At 64.6% G+C, this 18,160-nt stretch overlaps 1 protein-coding gene across 2 annotated transcripts in view; it reads left to right on the forward strand.

The window, feature by feature from the left end:
* Positions 1–402: 402 nt before the first annotated feature.
* LOC137316295 (class I histocompatibility antigen, F10 alpha chain-like) overlaps positions 403–18,160 on the forward strand; it is a 33,979-nt gene continuing 16,221 nt past the window's right edge. Inside the window, exons 1-3 of one of the 2 annotated variants that reach the window (XM_067980364.1) lie at positions 403–680; positions 1,495–1,767; positions 15,579–15,842. In XM_067980364.1, the coding sequence (XP_067836465.1) occupies positions 452–680; positions 1,495–1,767; positions 15,579–15,842 (766 nt within the window). In that variant the 5' untranslated portion in view covers positions 403–451. The remainder of the gene's footprint in view (positions 681–1,494; positions 1,768–15,578; positions 15,843–18,160) is intronic. The other variant, XM_067980365.1, reaches the window with a different exon arrangement.

Consider the following 18,160-nt stretch of genomic DNA (forward strand, 5'->3'; position numbering starts at 1 on the left):
TGGGGTTCATGCCCTGATCTCTCTCTCTCTGGGGTTGGTGTTTTGGGGTTCATGCCCTGATCTCTCTCTCTCTGGGGTTGGTGTTTTGGGGTTCATGCCCTGATCTCTCTCTCTGGGGTTGGTGTTTTGGGGTTCATGCCCTGATCTCTCTCTCTCTGGGGTTGGTGTTTTGGGGTTCATGCCCTGATCTCTCTCTCTGGGGTTGGTGTTTTGGGGTTCATGCCCTGATCTCTCTCTCTGGGGTTGGTGTTTTGGGGTTCATGCCCTGATCTCTCTCTCTCTCTGGGTTGGTGTTTTGGGGTTCATGCCCTGATCTCTCTCTCTCTCGGTTGGTGTTTTGGGGTTCATGCCCTGATCTCTCTCTCTCTGGGTTGGTGTTTTGGGGTTCATGCCCTGATCTCTCTCTCTCTGTGTTTCAGGCTCTCACTCTCTCCGGTATTTTTATACCTCAATGACCCCGATCCCTGGTTTTCCGGACTTTGTTGTTGTCGGTTATGTGGACGAGGCCCAGTTTGTTGAATATAACAGCGAGCGGAGGACGATGATCCCGCGGCAGCGCTGGATGGAGGAGCGTGAGGGGCCCGAGTACTGGGAACGGGACACACGGAATGTGCGGGGCGCGGAACGCATGGGGAAAGTCAATATTCAGACCCTCTCGACCCGGACCAACCAATCGGGCGGTGAGTCCTCGGCTTCATCCGGGGCCCGGGGGGGGGGCGGGGTCCGGGGCAGGTCGCACCCCCCCCCCCCGGCCGTTCGAGCAGCCAATGGGGAGCGTCCTTACATCGGCCGTTTCTCTCGGGCTCACCGATTGGCTCCTCGACAGGGTCTGGGATTCTGACCCCGCCCCCACATTCGGCCGACATTTAATCAGTTTAAAGGGGAAGTTCCCCCCATCGGCCGCGAAGCTCGAGATCATCAACGGCGTTCGCGGGGGTCCTTTAAATACACAGAGCGGGGTCTGAAGATGTCATCGATTAGAGGGCGGTCTGAGGGGAGGTGTCAGGGCGGTCCGGGGGGGAGAGGGGTGGTGCGGCCTAGGGAGGAGGGGGTCGAGGATCACTCCGCAGTATTCCTTCACTCTGACCCCTGACCCTGGGCGGGGGGTGTGGGTCTGACCCCTGACCCTGGGTGGGTGTTGTGGGTCTGACCCCTGACCCTGGGTGGGTGTTGTGGGTCTGACCCCTGACCCTGGGTGGGGGGTGTGGGTCTGACCCCTGACCTGGGCGGGGGGTGTGGGTCTGACCCCTGACCCTGGGCGGGGGGTGTGGGTCTGACCCCTGACCCTGGGCGGGGGGTGTGGGTCTGACCCCTGACCCTGGGCGGGGGGTGTGGGTCTGACCCCTGACCCTGGGCGGGGGGTGTGGGTCTGACCCCTGACCCTGGGTGGGGGGTGTGGGTCTGACCCCTGACCCTGGGTGGGGGGTGTGGGTCTGACCCCTGACCCTGGGTGGGGGGTGTGGGTCTGACTGACCCCCTGTGTTTGATTGACAGGAATCCACACGTATCAGGTGATGTACGGCTGTGAGCTGGGGGATGATGGGACCACGAGAGGGTTCGAGCAGCACGCCTGGGACGGGGAGGATTTGATCAACTTCGATAAGGATCAGATGGTGTGGGTAACACCGGTACAGTGGGGAGAGATCACCAAGAACAAGTGGGACCAGGAAAAGGCCATGAACCAGCAGAGGAAGGGATACCTGGAGGAGGAGTGCATCGAGTGGCTGAGGAAATACCTCGAGTACGGAAAGAGGGAACTGAGGGCCGGTGAGTGAGGGGGGAGTGAGAGTCGGTGAGTGAGGGGGGGAACTGAGAGTCGGTGAGTGAGGGGGGAGTGAGAGTCGGTGAGTGAGGGGGGAGTGAGAGTCGGTGAGTGAGGGGGGAGTGAAGAGTCGGTGAGTGAGGGGGGGAGTGAGAGTCGGTGAGTGAGGGGGGAGTGAGAGTCGGTGAGAGAGGGGGGAGTGAAGAGTCGGTGAGAGAGGGGGGAGTGAACAGTCGGTGAGTGAGGGGGGGAGTGAGAGTCGGTGAGTGAGGGGGGAGTGAAGAGTCGGTGAGAGAGGGGGGAGTGAAGAGTCGGTGAGAGAGGGGGGAGTGAAGAGTCGGTGAGTGAGGGGGGGAGTGAGAGTCGGTGAGTGAGGGTGGGAGTGAGAGTCGGTGAGTGAGGGGGGGAGTGAGAGTCGGTGAGTGAGGGGGGAGTGAGAGTCGGTGAGAGAGGGGGGAGTGAAGAGTCGGTGAGAGAGGGGGGAGTGAACAGTCGGTGAGTGAGGGGGGGAGTGAGAGTCGGTGAGTGAGGGGGGAGTGAAGAGTCGGTGAGAGAGGGGGGAGTGAAGAGTCGGTGAGTGAGGGGGGGAGTGAGAGTCGGTGAGTGAGGGTGGGAGTGAGAGTCGGTGAGTGAGGGGGGGAGTGAGAGTCGGTGAGAGAGGGGGGAGTGAAGAGTCGGTGAGAGAGGGGGGAGTGAAGAGTCGGTGAGTGAGGGGGGGAGTGAGAGTCGGTGAGTGAGGGGGGGAGTGAGAGTCGGTGAGTGAGGGGGGAGTGAGAGTCGGTGAGTGAGGGGGGAGTGAAGAGTCGGTGAGAGAGGGGGGAGTGAAGAGTCGGTGAGAGAGGGGTGAGTGAAGAGTCGGTGAGTGAGGGGGGGAGTGAGAGTCGGTGAGTGAGGGGGGAGTGAAGAGTCGGTGAGAGAGGGGGGAGTGAAGAGTCGGTGAGTGAGGGGGGGAGTGAAGAGTCGGTGAGTGAGGGGGGGAGTGAAGAGTCGGTGAGTGAGGGGGGGAGTGAGAGTCGGTGAGTGAGGGTGGGAGTGAGAGTCGGTGAGTGAGGGGGGGAGTGAGAGTCGGTGAGAGAGGGGGGAGTGAAGAGTCGGTGAGAGAGGGGGGAGTGAAGAGTCGGTGAGTGAGGGGGGGAGTGAGAGTCGGTGAGTGAGGGGGGGAGTGAGAGTCGGTGAGTGAGGGGGGGAGTGAGAGTCGGTGAGTGAGGGGGGGACTGAGAGTCGGTGAGTGGGGGGGGAGTGAGAGTCGGTGAGTGAGGGTGGGAGTGAGAGTCGGTGAGTGAGGGTGGGAGTGAGAGTCGGTGAGTGAGGGTGGGAGTGAGAGTCGGTGAGTGAGGGTGGGAGTGAGAGTCGGTGATTGAGGGGGGAGGGTGGGTGAGTGAGGGAGGGGGAGTGAGAGTCGGTGAGTGAGTGAGGAGGGAGGGGGAGTGAGAGTCGGTGAGTGAATGGGGCGTGAGAGTCGGGGGGGGGGCGTGAGAGTCGGGGGGGGCGTGAGAGTCGGGGGGGGAGGGGTGAGACTCGGTGAGTGAGGGGGGGAGTGAGGGGGGAGGGTGAGTGAGGGGGGAGGGGGAGTGAGAGTCGGTGAGTGAGGGGGGGAGTGAGGGTCGGTGAGTGAGGGGGGAGGGGGAGTGAGGGTCGGTGAGTGAGGGTCGGTGAGTGAGGGGGGGGTGTGAGGGTCGGTGAGTGAGGGGGGAGGGGGAGTGAGGGTCGGGGAGTGAGGGTCGGGGAGTGAGGGGGGAGTGAGAGTCGGTGAGTGAGGGGGGAGTGAGAGTCGGGGGGGGAAGGGGTGAGAGTCGGGGGGGGAGGGGTGAGAGTCGGTGGGGGAGGGGGGGAGTGAGGGTCGGTGAGTGAGTGAGGGTCGGTGAATGAGGGTCGGTGAGTGAGGGGGGGGAGTCAGGGTCGGTGAGTGAGGGGGGGGAGTGAGGGTCGGTGAGTGAGGGTCGGTGAGTGAGGGGGAGGGGGAGTGAGGGGGTGAGTGAGGGTCGGTGAGTGAGGGGGGGAGTGAGGGTCGGTGAGTGAGGGGGGAGTGAGAGTCGGTGAGTGAGGGGGAGGGGGAGTGAGAGCAGGGGAGGGGTGAGAGTCAGTGAGTGAGGGGGGAGTGAGAGTCGACGGGGGAGGGATGAGAGTCGGTGACTGAGGGGGGAGGGGGAGTGAGAGTCGGTGAGTGAGGGGGGGGAGTGAGGGTCGGTGAGGGGGGGAGTGAGAGTCGGTGAGTGAGGGGGGAGTGAGAGTCGGTGAGTGAGGGGGGAGCGAAGAGTCGGTGAGTGAGGGGGGGAGTGAGAGTCGGTGAGTGAGGGGGGAGTGAAGAGTCGGTGAGTGAGGAGGGAGTGAAGAGTCGCTGAGTGAGGGTGGGAGTGAGAGTCGGTGAGAGAGGGGGGGAGTGAGAGGGGGGGAGTGAGAGTCGGTGAGTGAGGGGGGGAGTGAGAGTCGGTGAGTGAGGGTGGGAGTGAGAGTCGGTGAGTGAGGGGGGAGGGTGGGTGAGTGAGGGAGGGGGAGTGAGAGTCGGTGAGTGAGTGAGGAGGGAGGGGGAGTGAGAGTCGGTGAGTGAATGGGGCGTGAGAGTCGGGGGGGGCGTGACAGTCGGGGGGGCGTGAGAGTCGGGGTGGGAGGGGTGAGACTCGGTGAGTGAGGGTCGGTGAGTGAGGGGGGAGTGAGGGTCGGTGAGTGAGGGGAGGGGGAGTGAGGGTCGGTGAGTGAGGGGGGGAGTGAGGGTCGGTGAGTGAGGGGGGGCAGTGAGGGTCGGTGAGTGAAGGGGGAGGGGGAGTGAGGGTCGGGGAGTGAGGGTCGGGGAGTGAGGATCGGGGAGTGAGGGTCGGGGAGTGAGGGTCGGGGAGTGAGAGTCGGGGGGGAGGGGTGAGAGTCGGTGGGGGAGGGGGAGTGAGGGTCGGTGAGTGAGGGGGGGGAGTGAGGGTCGGTGAGTGAGGGGGGGAGTGAGGGTCGGTGAGTAAGTGGGGGGAGTGAGGGTCGGTGAGTGAGGGGGGGGAGTGAGAGTCGGTGAGTGAGGGGGGTGAGTGAGGGTTGGTGAGTGAGGGTCGGTGAGTGAGGGTCGGTGAGTGAGGGTCGGTGAGTGAGGGGGGGGAGTGAGGGTCGGTGAGTGAGGGTCGGTGAGTGAGGGGGGGGAGTGAGGGTCGGTGAGTGAGGGGGGGGAGTGAGGGTCGGTGAGTGAGGGGGGAGGGGGAGTGAGGGTCGGGGAGTGAGGGTCGGGGAGTGAGGGTCGGGGAGTGAGAGTCGGTGGGGGAGGGGGGGAGTGAGGGTCGGTGAGTGAGTGGGGGGGAGTGAGGGTCGGTGAGTGAGGGGGGGGGAGTGAGGGTCGGTGAGTGAGGGGGGAGTGAGGGTCGGTGAGTGAGTGGGGGGAGTGAGGGTCGGTGAGTGAGGGGGCGGGGAGTGAGAGTCGGTGAGTGAGGGGGGGGAGTGAGGGTTGGTGAGTGAGGGTCGGTGAGTGAGGGGGGGGAGTCAGGGTCGGTGAGTGAGGGGGGGGAGTGAGGGTCGGTGAGTGAGGGTCGGTGAGTGAGGGGGGGGAGTGAGGGTCGGTGAGTGAGGGGGGGGAGTGAGGGTCGGTGAGTGAGGGTCGGTGAGTGAGGGGGGTGAGTGAGGGTCGGTGAGTGAGGGTCGGTGAGTGTGGGGGGGGAGTGAGGGTCGGTGAGTGTGGGGGGGAGTGAGAGTCGGTGAGTGAGTGGGGGGAGTGAGGGTCGGTGAGTGAGGGGGGGGGAGTGAGAGTCGGTGAGTGAGGGGGGGGGAGTGAGGGTTGGTGAGTGAGGGGGGGGAGTGAGGGGGGGGAGTGAGGGGGGGGAGTGAGGGTCGGTGAGTGAGGGGGGTGAGTGAGGGTCGGTGAGTGAGGGGGGGAGTGAGGGTCGGTGAGTGAGGGGGGTGAGTGAGGGTCGGTGAGTGAGGGGGCAGAGTGAGGGTCGGTGAGTGGGGGGGGAGTGAGAGTCGGTGAGTGAGGGGGGGAGTGAGAGTCGGTGAGTGAGGGTGGGAGTGAGAGTCGGTGAGTGAGGGTGGGAGTGAGAGTCGGTGATTGAGGGGGGAGGGTGGGTGAGTGAGGGAGGGGGAGTGAGAGTCGGTGAGTGAGTGAGGAGGGAGGGGGAGTGAGAGTCGGTGAGTGAATGGGGCGTGAGAGTCGGGGGGGGGGGGCGTGAGAGTCGGGGGGGGCGTGAGAGTCGGGGGGGAGGGGTGAGACTCGGTGAGTGAGGGGGGGAGTGAGGGGGAGGGTGAGTGAGGGGGGAGGGGGAGTGAGGGTCGGTGAGTGAGGGGGGAGGGGGAGTGAGGGTCGGTGAGTGAGGGTCGGTGAGTGAGGGTCGGTGAGTGAGGGGGGGAGTGAGGGTCGGGGAGTGAGGGGGAGTGAGAGTCGGTGAGTGAGGGGGGAGTGAGAGTCGGGGGGGGAAGGGGTGAGAGTCGGGGGGGGAGGGGTGAGAGTCGGTGGGGGAGGGGGGGGAGTGAGGGTCGGTGAGTGAGTGAGGGTCGGTGAGTGAGGGTCGGTGAGTGAGGGGGGGGAGTCAGGGTCGGTGAGTGAGGGTCGGTGAGTGAGGGTCGGTGAGTGAGGGTCGGTGAGTGAGTGAGGGGGGGAGTGAGGGTCGGGGAGTGAGGGGGGGAGTGAGGGTCGATGAGTGAGGGGGGAGTGAGAGTCGGTGAGTGAGGGGGAGGGGGAGTGAGAGTCGGGGAGGGGTGAGAGTCAGTGAGTGAGGGGGGAGTGAGAGTCGACGGGGGAGGGATGAGAGTCGGTGAGTGAGGGGGGAGGGGGAGTGAGAGTCGGTGAGTGAGGGGGGGGAGTGAGGGTCGGTGAGGGGGGGAGTGAGAGTCGGTGAGTGAGGGGGGAGTGAGAGTCGGTGAGTGAGGGGGGAGGGGGAGTGAGAGTCGGTGAGTGAGGGGGGGGAGTGAGGGTCGGTGAGGGGGGGAGTGAGAGTCGGTGAGTGAGGGGGGAGTGAGAGTCGGTGAGTGAGGGGGGGAGTGACAGTCGGTGAGTGAGGGTGGGAGTGAGAGTCGGTGAGTGAGGGGGGAGGGTGGGTGAGTGAGGGAGGGGGAGTGAGAGTCGGTGAGTGAGTGAGGAGGGAGGGGGAGTGAGAGTCGGTGAGTGAGTGAGGAGGGAGGGGGAGTGAGAGTCGGTGAGTGAGGGGGTGAGGGGGGAGGGTGAGTGAGGGGGGAGGGTGAGTGAGGGGGGAGGGTGAGTGAGGGGGGAGGGTGAGTGAGGGTCGGTGAGTGAGGGGGGAGTGAGGGTCGGTGAGTGAGGGGGAGGGGGAGTGAGGGTCGGTGAGTGAGGGTCGGTGAGTGAGGGGGGGAGTGAGGGTCGGTGAGTGAGGGTCGGTGAGTGAGGGTCGGGGAGTGAGGGTCGGGGAGTGAGGGTTGGGGAGTGAGGGTCGGGGAGTGAGAGTCGGGGGGGAAGGGGTGAGAGTCGGGGGGGAGGGGTGAGAGTCGGTGGGGGAGGGGGGGGAGTGAGGGTCGGTGAGTGAGGGGGGCAGTGAGGGTCGGTGAGTGAGGGGGGGGAGTGAGGGTCGGTGAGTGAGTGGGGGGAGTGAGGGTCGGTGAGTGAGGGGGGGGAGTGAGGGTCGGTGAGTGAGGGTCGGTGAGTGAGGGGGGGGAGTCAGGGTCGGTGAGTGAGGGGGGGAGTGAGGGTCGGTGAGTGAGGGTCGGTGAGTGAGGGGGGGAGTGAGGGTCGGTGAGTGAGGGGGGGGAGTGAGGGTCGGTGAGTGTGGGGAGGGAGTGAGGGTCGGTGAGTGAGGGGGGAGGGGGAGTGAGGGTCGGGGAGTGAGGGTCGGGGAGTGAGGGTCGGTGAGTGAGGGGGGGAGTGAGGTCGGTGAGTGAGAGTCGGTGAGTGAGGGGGAGGGGGAGTGAGAGTCGGGGAGGGGTGAGAGTCAGTGAGTGAGGGGGGGAGTGAGAGTCGAGGGGGGAGGGATGAGAGTCGGTGAGTGAGGGGGGAGGGGGAGTTAGGGTCGGTGAGTGAGGGGGGAGGGGGAGTGAGGGTCGGTGAGTGAGGGGGGAGGGGGAGTGAGAGTCGGTGGGGGAGGGGGAGTGAGGGTCGGTGAGTGAGGGGGGAGTGAGAGTCGGTGAGTGAGGGGGGGAGTTAGAGTCGGTGAGTGAGGGGGGGAGTGAGGGGGAGTGAGAGTCGGTGAGTGAGGGGGGAGTGAGAGTCGGTGAGTGAGGGGGGGAGTGAGGGGGAGTGAGGGTCGGTGAGTGAGGGGGGAGTGAGGGTCGGTGAGTGAGGGGGGAGTGAGAGTCGGTGAGTGAGGGGGAGGGGGAGTGAGAGTCGGGGAGGGGTGAGAGTCGGTGAGTGAGGGGGGAGTGAGAGTCGGTGAGTGAGGGGGGGGAGTGAGGGTCGGTGAGTGAGGGTCGGTGAGTGAGGGGGGAGGGGGAGTGAGGGGGTGAGTGAGGGTCGGTGAGTGAGGGGGGGAGTGAGGGTCGATGAGTGAGGGGGGAGTGAGAGTCGGTGAGTGAGGGGGAGGGGGAGTGAGAGTCGGGGAGGGGTGAGAGTCAGTGAGTGAGGGGGGAGTGAGAGTCGACGGGGGAGGGATGAGAGTCGGTGAGTGAGGGGGGAGGGGGAGTGAGAGTCGGTGAGTGAGGGGGGGGAGTGAGGGTCGGTGAGGGGGGAGTGAGAGTTGGTGAGTGAGGGGGGAGTGAGAGTCGGTGAGTGAGGGTGGGAGTGAGAGTCGGTGAGTGAGGGTGGGAGTGAGAGTCGGTGAGTGAGGGTGGGAGTGAGAGTCGGTGAGTGAGGGGGGAGGGTGGGTGAGTGAGGGAGGGGGAGTGAGAGTCGGTGAGTGAGTGAGGAGGGAGGGGGAGTGAGAGTCGGTGAGTGAGTGAGGAGGGAGGGGGAGTGAGAGTCGGTGAGTGAATGGGGCGTGAGAGTCGGGGGGGAGGGGTGAGACTCGGTGAGTGAGGGGGTGAGTGAGGGGGGAGGGTGAGTGAGGGGGGAGGGTGAGTGAGGGTCGGTGAGTGAGGGGGGAGTGAGGGTCGGTGAGTGAGGGGGAGGGGGAGTGAGGGTCGGTGAGTGAGGGTCGGTGAGTGAGGGTCGGTGAGTGAGGGTCGGTGAGTGAGGGGGGAGGGGGAGTGAGGGTCGGGGAGTGAGGGTCGGGGGGGAAGGGGTGAGAGTCGGGGGGGAGGAGTGAGGGTCGGTGAGTGAGGGGGGGGAGTGAGGGTCGGTGAGTGAGGGGGGGAGTGAGGGTCGGTGAGTGAGGGTCGGTGAGTGAGGGGGGGGAGTGAGGGTCGGTGAGTCAGGGTCGGTGAGTGAGGGGGGGGAGTGAGGGTCGGTGAGTGAGGGTCGGTGAGTGAGGGGGGGGAGTGAGGGTCGGTGAGTGGGGGGGGGAGTGAGGGTCGGTGAGTGTGGGGAGGGAGTGAGGGTCGGTGAGTGAGGGGGGAGGGGAGTGAGGGTCGGTGAGTGAGGGGGAGTGAGAGTCGGTGAGTGAGGGGGAGGGGGAGTGAGAGTCGGGGAGGGGTGAGAGTCAGTGAGTGAGGGGGGAGTGAGAGTCAGGGGGGGAGTGAGAGTCGAGGGGGGAGGGATGAGAGTCGGTGAGTGAGGGGGGTTTGGGAGTGAGGGTCGGTGAGTGAGGGGGGAGGGGGAGTGAGGGTCGGTGAGTGAGGGGGAGGGGGAGTGAGAGTCGGTGAGTGAGGGGGGAGGGGGAGTGAGGGTCGGTGAGTGAGGGGGAGTGAGGGTCGGTGAGTGAGGGGGGAGTGAGAGTCGGTGAGTGAGGGGGGGAGTTAGAGTCGGTGAGTGAGGGGGGGAGTGAGAGTCGGTGAGTGAGGGGGGAGTGAGAGTCGGTGAGTGAGGGGGGGAGTGAGGGTCGGTGAGTGAGGGGGGGAGTGAGGGTCGGTGAGTGAGGGGGGAGTGAGGGTCGGTGAGTGAGGGGGAGTGAGGGTCGGTGAGTGAGGGGGGAGTGAGGGTCGGTGAGTGAGGGGGGAGTGAGAGTCGGTGAGTGAGGGGGAGGGGGATTGAGAGTCGGGGAGGGGTGAGAGTCGGTGAGTGAGGGGGGAGTGAGAGTCGGTGAGTTAGGGGGGAGTGAGAGTCAGGGGGAGTGAGAGTCGAGGGGGAGGGATGAGAGTCGGTGAGTGAGGGGGGAGGGGTAGTGAGAGTCGGTGAGTGAGGGGGGGAGTGAGAGTCGGTGAGTGAGGGGGGGGGAGTGAGGGTCGGTGAGTGAGGGGGGAGTGAGAGTCGGTGAGTGAGGGGGGAGGGGGAGTGAGGGGGGGGAGGGGGGTGAGAGTCGAGGGGTGAGGGTCGGTGAGTGAGGTTCGGTGAGTGAGGGGGAGGGGGAGTGAGGGTCGGTGAGTGAGGGGGAGGGGGAGTGAGGGTCGGTGAGTGAGGGTCGGTGAGTGAGGGGGGAGGGGGAGTGAGAGTCGGTGAGTGAGGGGGGAGTGAGATTCGGGGGGAGGGGTGAGAGTCGGTGAGTGAGGGGGGGAGTGAGAGTCGGTGAGTGAGGGGGGGGAGTGAGAGTCGGTGAGTGAGGGGGGGAGTGAGAGTCGGTGAGTGAGGGGGGGGAGTGAGAGTCGGTGAGTGAGGGGGGGAGTGAGAGTCGGTGAGTGAGGGGTGAGTGAGAGTCGGTGAGTGAGGGGGGAGGGGGAGTGAGCGTCGGTGAGTGAGGGGGGAGTGAGAGTCGGGGGGGGAGGGGTGAGGGTCGGTGAGTGAGGGTCGGGGAGTGAGAGTCGGTGAGTGAGGGGGGAGTGAGTCGGGGGGGGAGGGGTGAGAGTCGGGGGGGGGAGGGGTGAGAGTCGGGGGGGGAGGGGTGAGAGTCGGTGGGGGAGGGTGAGAGTCGGTGAGTGATGGGGGGAGTGAGGGTCGGGGAGTTAGGGTCGGGGAGTGAGGGGGGGTGAGTGAGGGGGGGTGAGTGAGGGTCGGGGAGTGAGGGTCGGGGAGTGAGGGTCGGTGAGTGAGGGGGGAAGTGAGGGTCGGTGAGTGAGGGGGGGAGTGAGGGTCGGTGAGTGAGGGGGGAGTGAGAGTCGCGGGGGGGGAGTGAGAGTCGAGGGGGGAGGGATGAGAGTCGGTGAGTGAGGGGGGAGGGGGAGTGAGAGTCGGTGAGTGAGGGGGGGAGTGAGGGTCGGTGAGTGAGGGGGGGAGTGAGGGTCGGTGAGTGAGGGGGGAGTGAGAGTCGGTGAGTGAGGGGGGAGTGAGAGTCAGCGAGTGAGGGGGGAGGGGGAGTGAGGGGGGAGGGGGAGTGAGGGGGGAGGGGGAGTGAGGGGGAGGGGTGAGAGTCGGGGGGGAGGGGGAGTCAGGGTCGGTGAGTGAGAGTCGGGGGGGAGGGGTGAGAGTCGGTGAGTGAGGGGGGGAGTGAGAGACGGTGAGTGAGGGGGGGGAGTGAGGGTCGGTGAGTAAGGGGGGGGAGTGAGGGTCGGTGAGTGAGGGGGGAGTGAGAGTCGGTGAGTGAGGGGGGGAGTGAGAGTCGCTGAGTGAGGGGGGGAGTGAGAGTCGGTGAGTGAGGGGGGGAGTGAGAGTCGGTGAGTGAGGGGGGAGTGAGAGTCGGTGAGTGAGGGGGGAGTGAGAGTCGGTGGGGGAGGGGGAGTGAGAGTCGGTGAGTGAGAGGGGAGGGGGAGTGAGCGTCGGTGAGTGAGAGTCGGGGGGGGAGGGGTGAGGGTCGGGGAGTGAGGGTCGGGGAGTGAGGGTCGGGGAGTGAGGGTCGGTGAGTGAGGGTGGGTGGGTGAGTGAGGGTGGGTGGGTGAGTGAGGGTGGGTGAGTGAGGGTGAGTGAGTGAGGGTGGGTGAGTGAGTGAGGGTGGGTGAGTGAGTGAGGGTGGGTGAGTGAGGGTGGGTGAGTGAGTGAGGGTGGGTGAGTGAGTGAGGGTGGGTGAGTGAGTGAGGGTGGGTGAGTGAGTGAGGGTGGGTGAGTGAGTGAGGGTGGGTGAGTGAGTGAGGGTGGGTGAGTGAGTGAGGGTGGGTGAGTGAGTGAGGGTGGGTGAGTGAGTGAGGGTGGGTGAGTGAGTGAGTGAGGGTGGGTGAGTGAGGGTGGGTGAGTGAAGATGGGTGAGTGAGGGGGAGGGGGAGTGAGAGTCGGTGAGTGAGGGGGGGAGTGAGAGTCGGTGTGAGGGGGGGGAGTGAGAGTCGGTGAGTGAGGGGGGGAGTGAGAGTCGGTGAGTGAGGGGGGGGAGTGAGAGTCGGTGAGTGAGGGGGGAGTGAGTCGGGGGGGGGAGTGAGAGTCGAGGGGGGAGGGGTGAGAGTCTGTGAGTGAGGGGGGAGTGAGAGTCGGTGAGTGAGGGGGGGGAGTGAGGGTCGGTGAGTGAGGGGGGGAGTGAGTGAGGGGGGAGTGAGAGTCGGTGAGTGAGGGGGGGTGTGAGGGTCGGTGAGTGAGGGGGGAGGGGGAGTGAGAGTCGGTGAGTGAGGGGGGAGGGGGAGTGAGGGGGAGGGGTGAGAGTCGGTGAGTGAGGGTCGGTGAGTGAGGGTCGGTGAGTGAGGGGAGGGGAGTGAGGATCGGTGAGTGAGGGGGGGAGTGAGGGTCGGTGAGTGAGGGGGGAGTGAGGGTCGGTGAGTGAGTGGGGGGAGTGAGGATCGGTGAGTGAGGGGGAGGGGGAGTGAGGGTCGGTGAGTGAGGGTCGGTGAGTGAGGGTCGGTGAGTGAGGGTCGGTGAGTGAGGGGGGAGGGGGAGTGAGAGTCGGTGAGTGAGGGGGGAGTGAGAGTTGGGGGGGAGGGGTGAGAGTCGGTGAGTGAGGGGGGGGAGTGAGGGGGGGGAGTGAGAGTCGGTGAGTGAGGGGGGGAGTGAGAGTCGGTGAGTGAGGGGGGAGTGAGAGTCGGTGGGGGAGGGGGAGTGAGAGTCGGTGGGGGAGGGGGGAGGGGGAGTGAGCGTCGGTGAGTGAGGGGGGAGTGAGAGTCGGGGGGAGGGGTGAGAGTCAGTGAGTGAGGGGGGGAGTGAGGGTCGGTGAGTGAGGGGGGGGAGTGAGGGTCGGTGAGTGAGGGTCGGTGAGTGAGGGTCGGTGAGCGAGGGTCGGTGAGCGAGGGTCGGTGAATGAGGGGGGGAGTGAGGGTCGGTGAGTGAGGGGGGAGGGGGAGTGAGAGTCGGTGAGTGAGGGGGGAGGGGGTGTGAGAGTCGGTGAGTGAGGGGGGAGGGGGAGTGAGAGTCGGTGAGTGAGGGGGGAGGGGGAGTGTGAGTCGGTGAGTGAGCGGGGAGTGAGAGTCGGGGGGGAGGGGTGAGAGTCGGTGAGTGAGGGGGGAGTGAGAGACGGTGAGTGAGGGGGGAGTGAGAGACGGTGAGTGAGGGGGGGAGTGAGAGTCGGTGAGTGAGGGGGGGAGTGAGGGTCGGTGAGTGAAGGGGGGAGTGAGGGTCGGTGAGTGAAGGGGGGAGTGAGAGTCGGTGAGTGAGGGGGGAGGGGGAGTGATCGTCGGTGAGTGAGGGGGGAGTGAGAGTCGGGGGGGGGAGAGGTGAGAGTCGGTGAGTGAGGGGGGAGTGAGAGACGGTGAGTGAGGGGTGGGAGTGAGGGGGGAGTGAGGGTCGGTGAGTGAGGGGGGGGGAATGAGAGTCGGTGAGTGAGGGGGGGGAATGAGAGTCGGTGAGTGAGGGGGGGGAGTGAGAGTCGGTGAGTGAGGGGGGGGAATGTGAGTCGGTGAGTGAGGGGGGGGAATGAGAGTCGGTGAGTGAGGGTCGGTGAGTGAGGGGGGAGTGAGGGTCGGTGAGTGAGGGTGGGGAATGAGAGTCGGTGAGTGAGGGGGGAGTGAGGGTCGGTGAGTGAGGGGGGAGTGAGGGTCAGTGAGTGAGGGGGGGAATGAGAGTCGGTGAGTGAGGGTCGGTGAGTGAGGGGGGAGTGAGGGTCGGTGAGTGAGGGGGGGAGTGAGGGTCGGTGAGTGAGGGGGGAATGAGAGTCGGTGAGTGAGGGGGGGAATGAGAGTCGGTGAGTGAGGGGGGGAGTGAGGGTCGGTGAGTCAGGTGGTGAGTGAGGGTCGGTGAGTGAGGGGGGGGGAGTGAGGGTCGGTGAGTGAGGGGGGGAGTGAGGGTCGGTGAGTGAGGGGGGGAGTGAGGGTCGGTGAGTGAGGGGGGGAATGAGAGTCGGTGAGTGAGGGGGGGGAATGAGAGTCGGTGAGTGAGGGGGGAATGAGAGTCGGTGAGTGAGGGGGGAGTGAGGGTCGGTGAGTGAGGGGGGGGAATGAGAGTCGGTGAGTGAGGGGGGAATGAGAGTCGGTGAGTGAGGGGGGAGTGAGGGTCGGTGAGTGAGGGGGGGGAATGAGAGTCGGTGAGTGAGGGGGGGTGAGTGAGGGGGGGTGAGTGAGGGGGGGGGAGTGAGGGGGGGGAATGAGAGTCGGTGAGTGAGGGGGGGTGAGTGAGGGGGGGTGAGTGAGGGGGGGGAGTGAGGGGGGAGAGTGAGAGTCGGTGAGTGAGGGGGGTGAGTTAGGGGGGTGAGTGAGGGGGGGGAGTGAGAGTCGGTGAGTGAGGGGGGGAATGAGAGTCGGTGAGTGAGGGGGGGTGAGTGAGGGGGGGGGAGTGAGGGGGAGAGTGAGAGTCGGTGAGTGAGGGGGGTGAGTGAGGGGGGTGAGTGAGGGGGGGGAGTGAGGGGGGTGAGTGAGGGGGGGGAGTGAGAGTCGGTGAGTGAGGGGGGTGAGTGAGGGGGGTGAGTGAGGGGGGGGAGTGAGAGTCGGTGAGTGAGGGGGGGTGAGTGAGTGGGGGGAGTGAGGGGGGAGAGTGAGGGGGGGAATGAGAGTCGGTGAGTGAGGGGGGAATGAGAGTCGGTGAGTGAGGGGGGAGTGAGGGTCGGTGAGTGAGGGGGGGGAATGAGAGTCGGTGAGTGAGGGGGGAATGAGAGTCGGTGAGTGAGGGGGGAGTGAGGGTCGGTGAGTGAGGGGGGGAATGAGAGTCGGTGAGTGAGGGGGGTGAGTGAGGGGGGGGAGTGAGGGGGGAGAGTGAGGGGGGAGAGTGAGAGTCGGTGAGTGAGGGGGGGGAGTGAGGGGGGAGAGTGAGGGGGGGGAGTGAGAGTCGGTGAGTGAGGGGGGGAGTGAGAGTCGGTGAGTGAGGGGGGGGGAGTGAGGGGGGAGAGTGAGGGGGGGGAGTGAGGGGGGGGAGTGAGAGTCGGTGAGTGAGGGGGGGGAGTGAGAGTCGGTGAGTGAGGGGGGAGAGTGAGGGGGGAGAGTGAGGGGGGGGAGTGAGAGTCGGTGAGTGAGAGTCGGTGAGTGAGGGGGGAGAGTGAGAGTCGGTGAGTGAGGGGGGAGAGTGAGAGTCGGTGAGTGAGGGGGGAGAGTGAGAGTCGGTGAGTGAGGGGGGTGAGTGAGGGGGGAGAGTGAGAGTCGGTGAGTGAGGGGGGGGAGTGAGGGGGGAGAGTGAGAGTCGGTGAGTGAGGGGGGGGAGTGAGGGGGGAGAGTGAGGGGGGAGAGTGAGAGTCGGTGAGTGAGGGGGTGAGTGAGGGGGGTGAGTGAGAGTCGGTGAGTGAGGGGGAGAGTGAGAGTCGGTGAGTGAGGGGGGTGAGTGAGGGGGGTGAGTGAGGGGGGAGAGTGAGGGTCGGTGAGTGAGGGGGGTGAGTGAGGGGGGGAAGTGAGAGTCGGTGAGTGAGGGGGGGGAGTGAGGGGGGAGAGTGAGAGTCGGTGAGTGAGAGGGGGTGAGTGAGGGGGGAGAGTGAGAGTCGGTGAGTGAGGGGGGGGGAGTGAGGGGGGGGAGTGAGAGTCGGTGAGTGAGGGGGGTGAGTGAGGGGGGAGAGTGAGAGTCGGTGAGTGAGAGTCGGTGAGTGAGGGGGGTGAGTGAGGGGGGGAGTGAGGGTCGGTGAGCGAGGGGGGGAGTGAGGGTCGGTGAGTGAGGGGGGGGAATGAGAGTCGGTGAGTGAGTGAGGGGGGTGAGTGAGGGGGGTGAGTGAGGGGGGGAGTGAGGGGAGGGAGGATTCTCTGCCTTGAGCTTCCTGTTCTTACTCCTCTTCCTCTTCCTCTCTCTGTCTCTCAGTTGCCCCTGTCGTGTATTTTACCCGTCCGCCCGGGACTAACCGCCTGTCCTGTGCTGTCACTGGATTTTACCCTCGAGCCATCGAGGTGAATCTGCTGCGAGATGGAGAGTCCATCGAGGAGACCCTGTCCAGTGGGACTTTGCCCAATCACGACGGCACCTACCAGGTCAGGAAATGGACGGAGTTTGAGGAGAAGGACGGGGCCCAGTATTCCTGTCAGGTGGATCACAGCGGGCTGGGGGAGAGGGTGCTGGTGTTTTATGGTAAGACTGTCTCTCACTGTTATAGAGTCGATGTAGAAACTGATATTAATTGGCCGTCCTCTGTACAAGAGGGTCCAGTGTATCCTGGGATATTACAGTCCGACAGAGCCCGGTGTATCCTGGGATATTACAGTCTGACACGGCCCTCTGTACCCTGGGATATTACAGTCAGACAGGGCCCGCTGTATCCTGGGATATTACAGACCGACAGAGCCCGGTGTATCCTGGGATATTACAGTCTGACACGGCCCTCTGTACCCTGGAATATTACAGACCGACAGGGCCCGCTGTATCCTGGGATATTACAGACCGACAGGGCCCGGTGTATCCTGGGATATTACAGACCGACAGGGCCCGCTGTATCCTGGGATATTACAGACCGACAGGGCCCGCTGTATCCTGGGATATTACAGACCGACAGGGCCCGGTGTATCCTGGGATATTACAGACCGACAGGGCCCGCTGTATCCTGGGATATTACAGACCAACAGGGCCCGTTGTATCCTGGGATATTACAGACCGACAGGGCCCGGTGTATCCTGGGATATTACAGACCGACAGGGCCCGCTGTATCCTGGGATATTACAGACCGACAGGGCCCGGTGTATCCTGGGATATTACAGACCGACAGGGCCCGCTGTATCCTGGGATATTACAGACCGACAGAGCCCGGTGTATCCTGGGATATTACAGACCGACAGGGCCCGCTGTATCCTGGGATATTACAGACCGACAGGGCCCGGTGTATCCTGGGATATTACAGTATGACAGGGCCCGGTGTATCCTGGGATATTACAGTATGACAGGGCCCGGTGTATCCTGGGATATTACAGTACGACAGGGCCCGGTGTATCCTGGGATATTACAGACCGACAGGGCCCGCTGTATCCTGGGATATTACAGACCGACAGGGCCCGGTGTATCCTGGGATATTACAGACCGACAGGGCCCGCTGTATCCTGGGATATTACAGACCGACAGAGCCCGGTGTATCCTGGGATATTACAGACCGACAGGGCCCGCTGTATCCTGGGATATTACAGACCGACAGGGCCCGGTGTATCCTGGGATATTACAGTATGACAGGGCCCGGTGTATCCTGGGATATTACAGTATGACAGGGCCCGGTGTATCCTGGGATATTACAGTCCGACAGGGCCCGGGGTATCCTGGGATATTACAGTCTGACGGGGCCCGCTGTATCCTGGGATATTACAGTATGACAGGGCCCGGTGTACCCTGGGATATTACAGTCCGACGGGGCCCGCTGTATCCTGGGATATTACAGTCCGACGGGGCCCGCTGTATCCTGGGATATTACAGTCCGACGGGGCCCGCTGTATCCTGGGATATTACAGACCGACAGGGCCCGGTGTATCCTGGGATATTACAGACCGACAGGGCCCGCTGTATCCTGGGATATTACAGACCGACAGAGCCCGGTGTATCCTGGGATATTACAGTATGACAGGGCCCGGTGTATCCTGGGATATTACAGTATGACAGGGCCCGGTGTATCCTGGGATATTACAGTCCGACAGGGCCCGGGGTATCCTGGGATATTACAGTCCGACGGGGCCCGCTGTATCCTGGGATATTACAGTATGACAGGGCCCGGTGTACCCTGGGATATTACAGTCCGACGGGGCCCGCTGTATCCTGGGATATTACAGTCCGACGGGGCCCGCTGTATCCTGGGATATTACAGTCCGACGGGGCCCGCTGTATCCTGGGATATTACAGTCCGACGGGGCCCGCTGTATCCTGGGATATTACAGTCTGACAGCGACCGGCCCTGAGGATCTGTAAAGATTGTCCCTGTGCCTCACCCACAGAGACTCTGCTTTATTCAGTGGATCCGGCTGTATAGGGCGAATATGGGGACTGGACTCGGAATCCAAAATGGGTCAACTGGTGGGGTCTGGTCCTGGGTGCCCCCCAGTACGGTATTAATCCTTGTACTGTCTACGGGGTCTGGTGCTGGGTGCCCCCAGTACGGTATTAATCCTTGTACTGTCTACGGGGTCTGGTGCTGGGTGCCCCCCAGTATGGTATTAATCCTTGTACTGTCTACGGGGTCTGGTGCTGGGTGCCCCCCAGTATGGTATTAATCCTTGTACTGTCTACGAGGTCTGGTGCTAGGTGCCCCCCAGTACGGTATTAATCCTTGTACTGTCTACGGGGTCTGGTGCTGGGTGCCCCCCAGTATGGTATTAATCCTTGTACTGTCTACGGGGTCTGGTGCTGGGTGCCCCCCAGTACGGTATTAATCCTTGTACTGTCTACGGGGTCTGGTGCTGGGTGCCTCCCAGTATGGT

Source organism: Heptranchias perlo, unplaced genomic scaffold, assembly GCF_035084215.1.
Source record: "Heptranchias perlo isolate sHepPer1 unplaced genomic scaffold, sHepPer1.hap1 HAP1_SCAFFOLD_583, whole genome shotgun sequence".
Lineage (NCBI taxonomy): Eukaryota > Metazoa > Chordata > Chondrichthyes > Hexanchiformes > Hexanchidae > Heptranchias > Heptranchias perlo.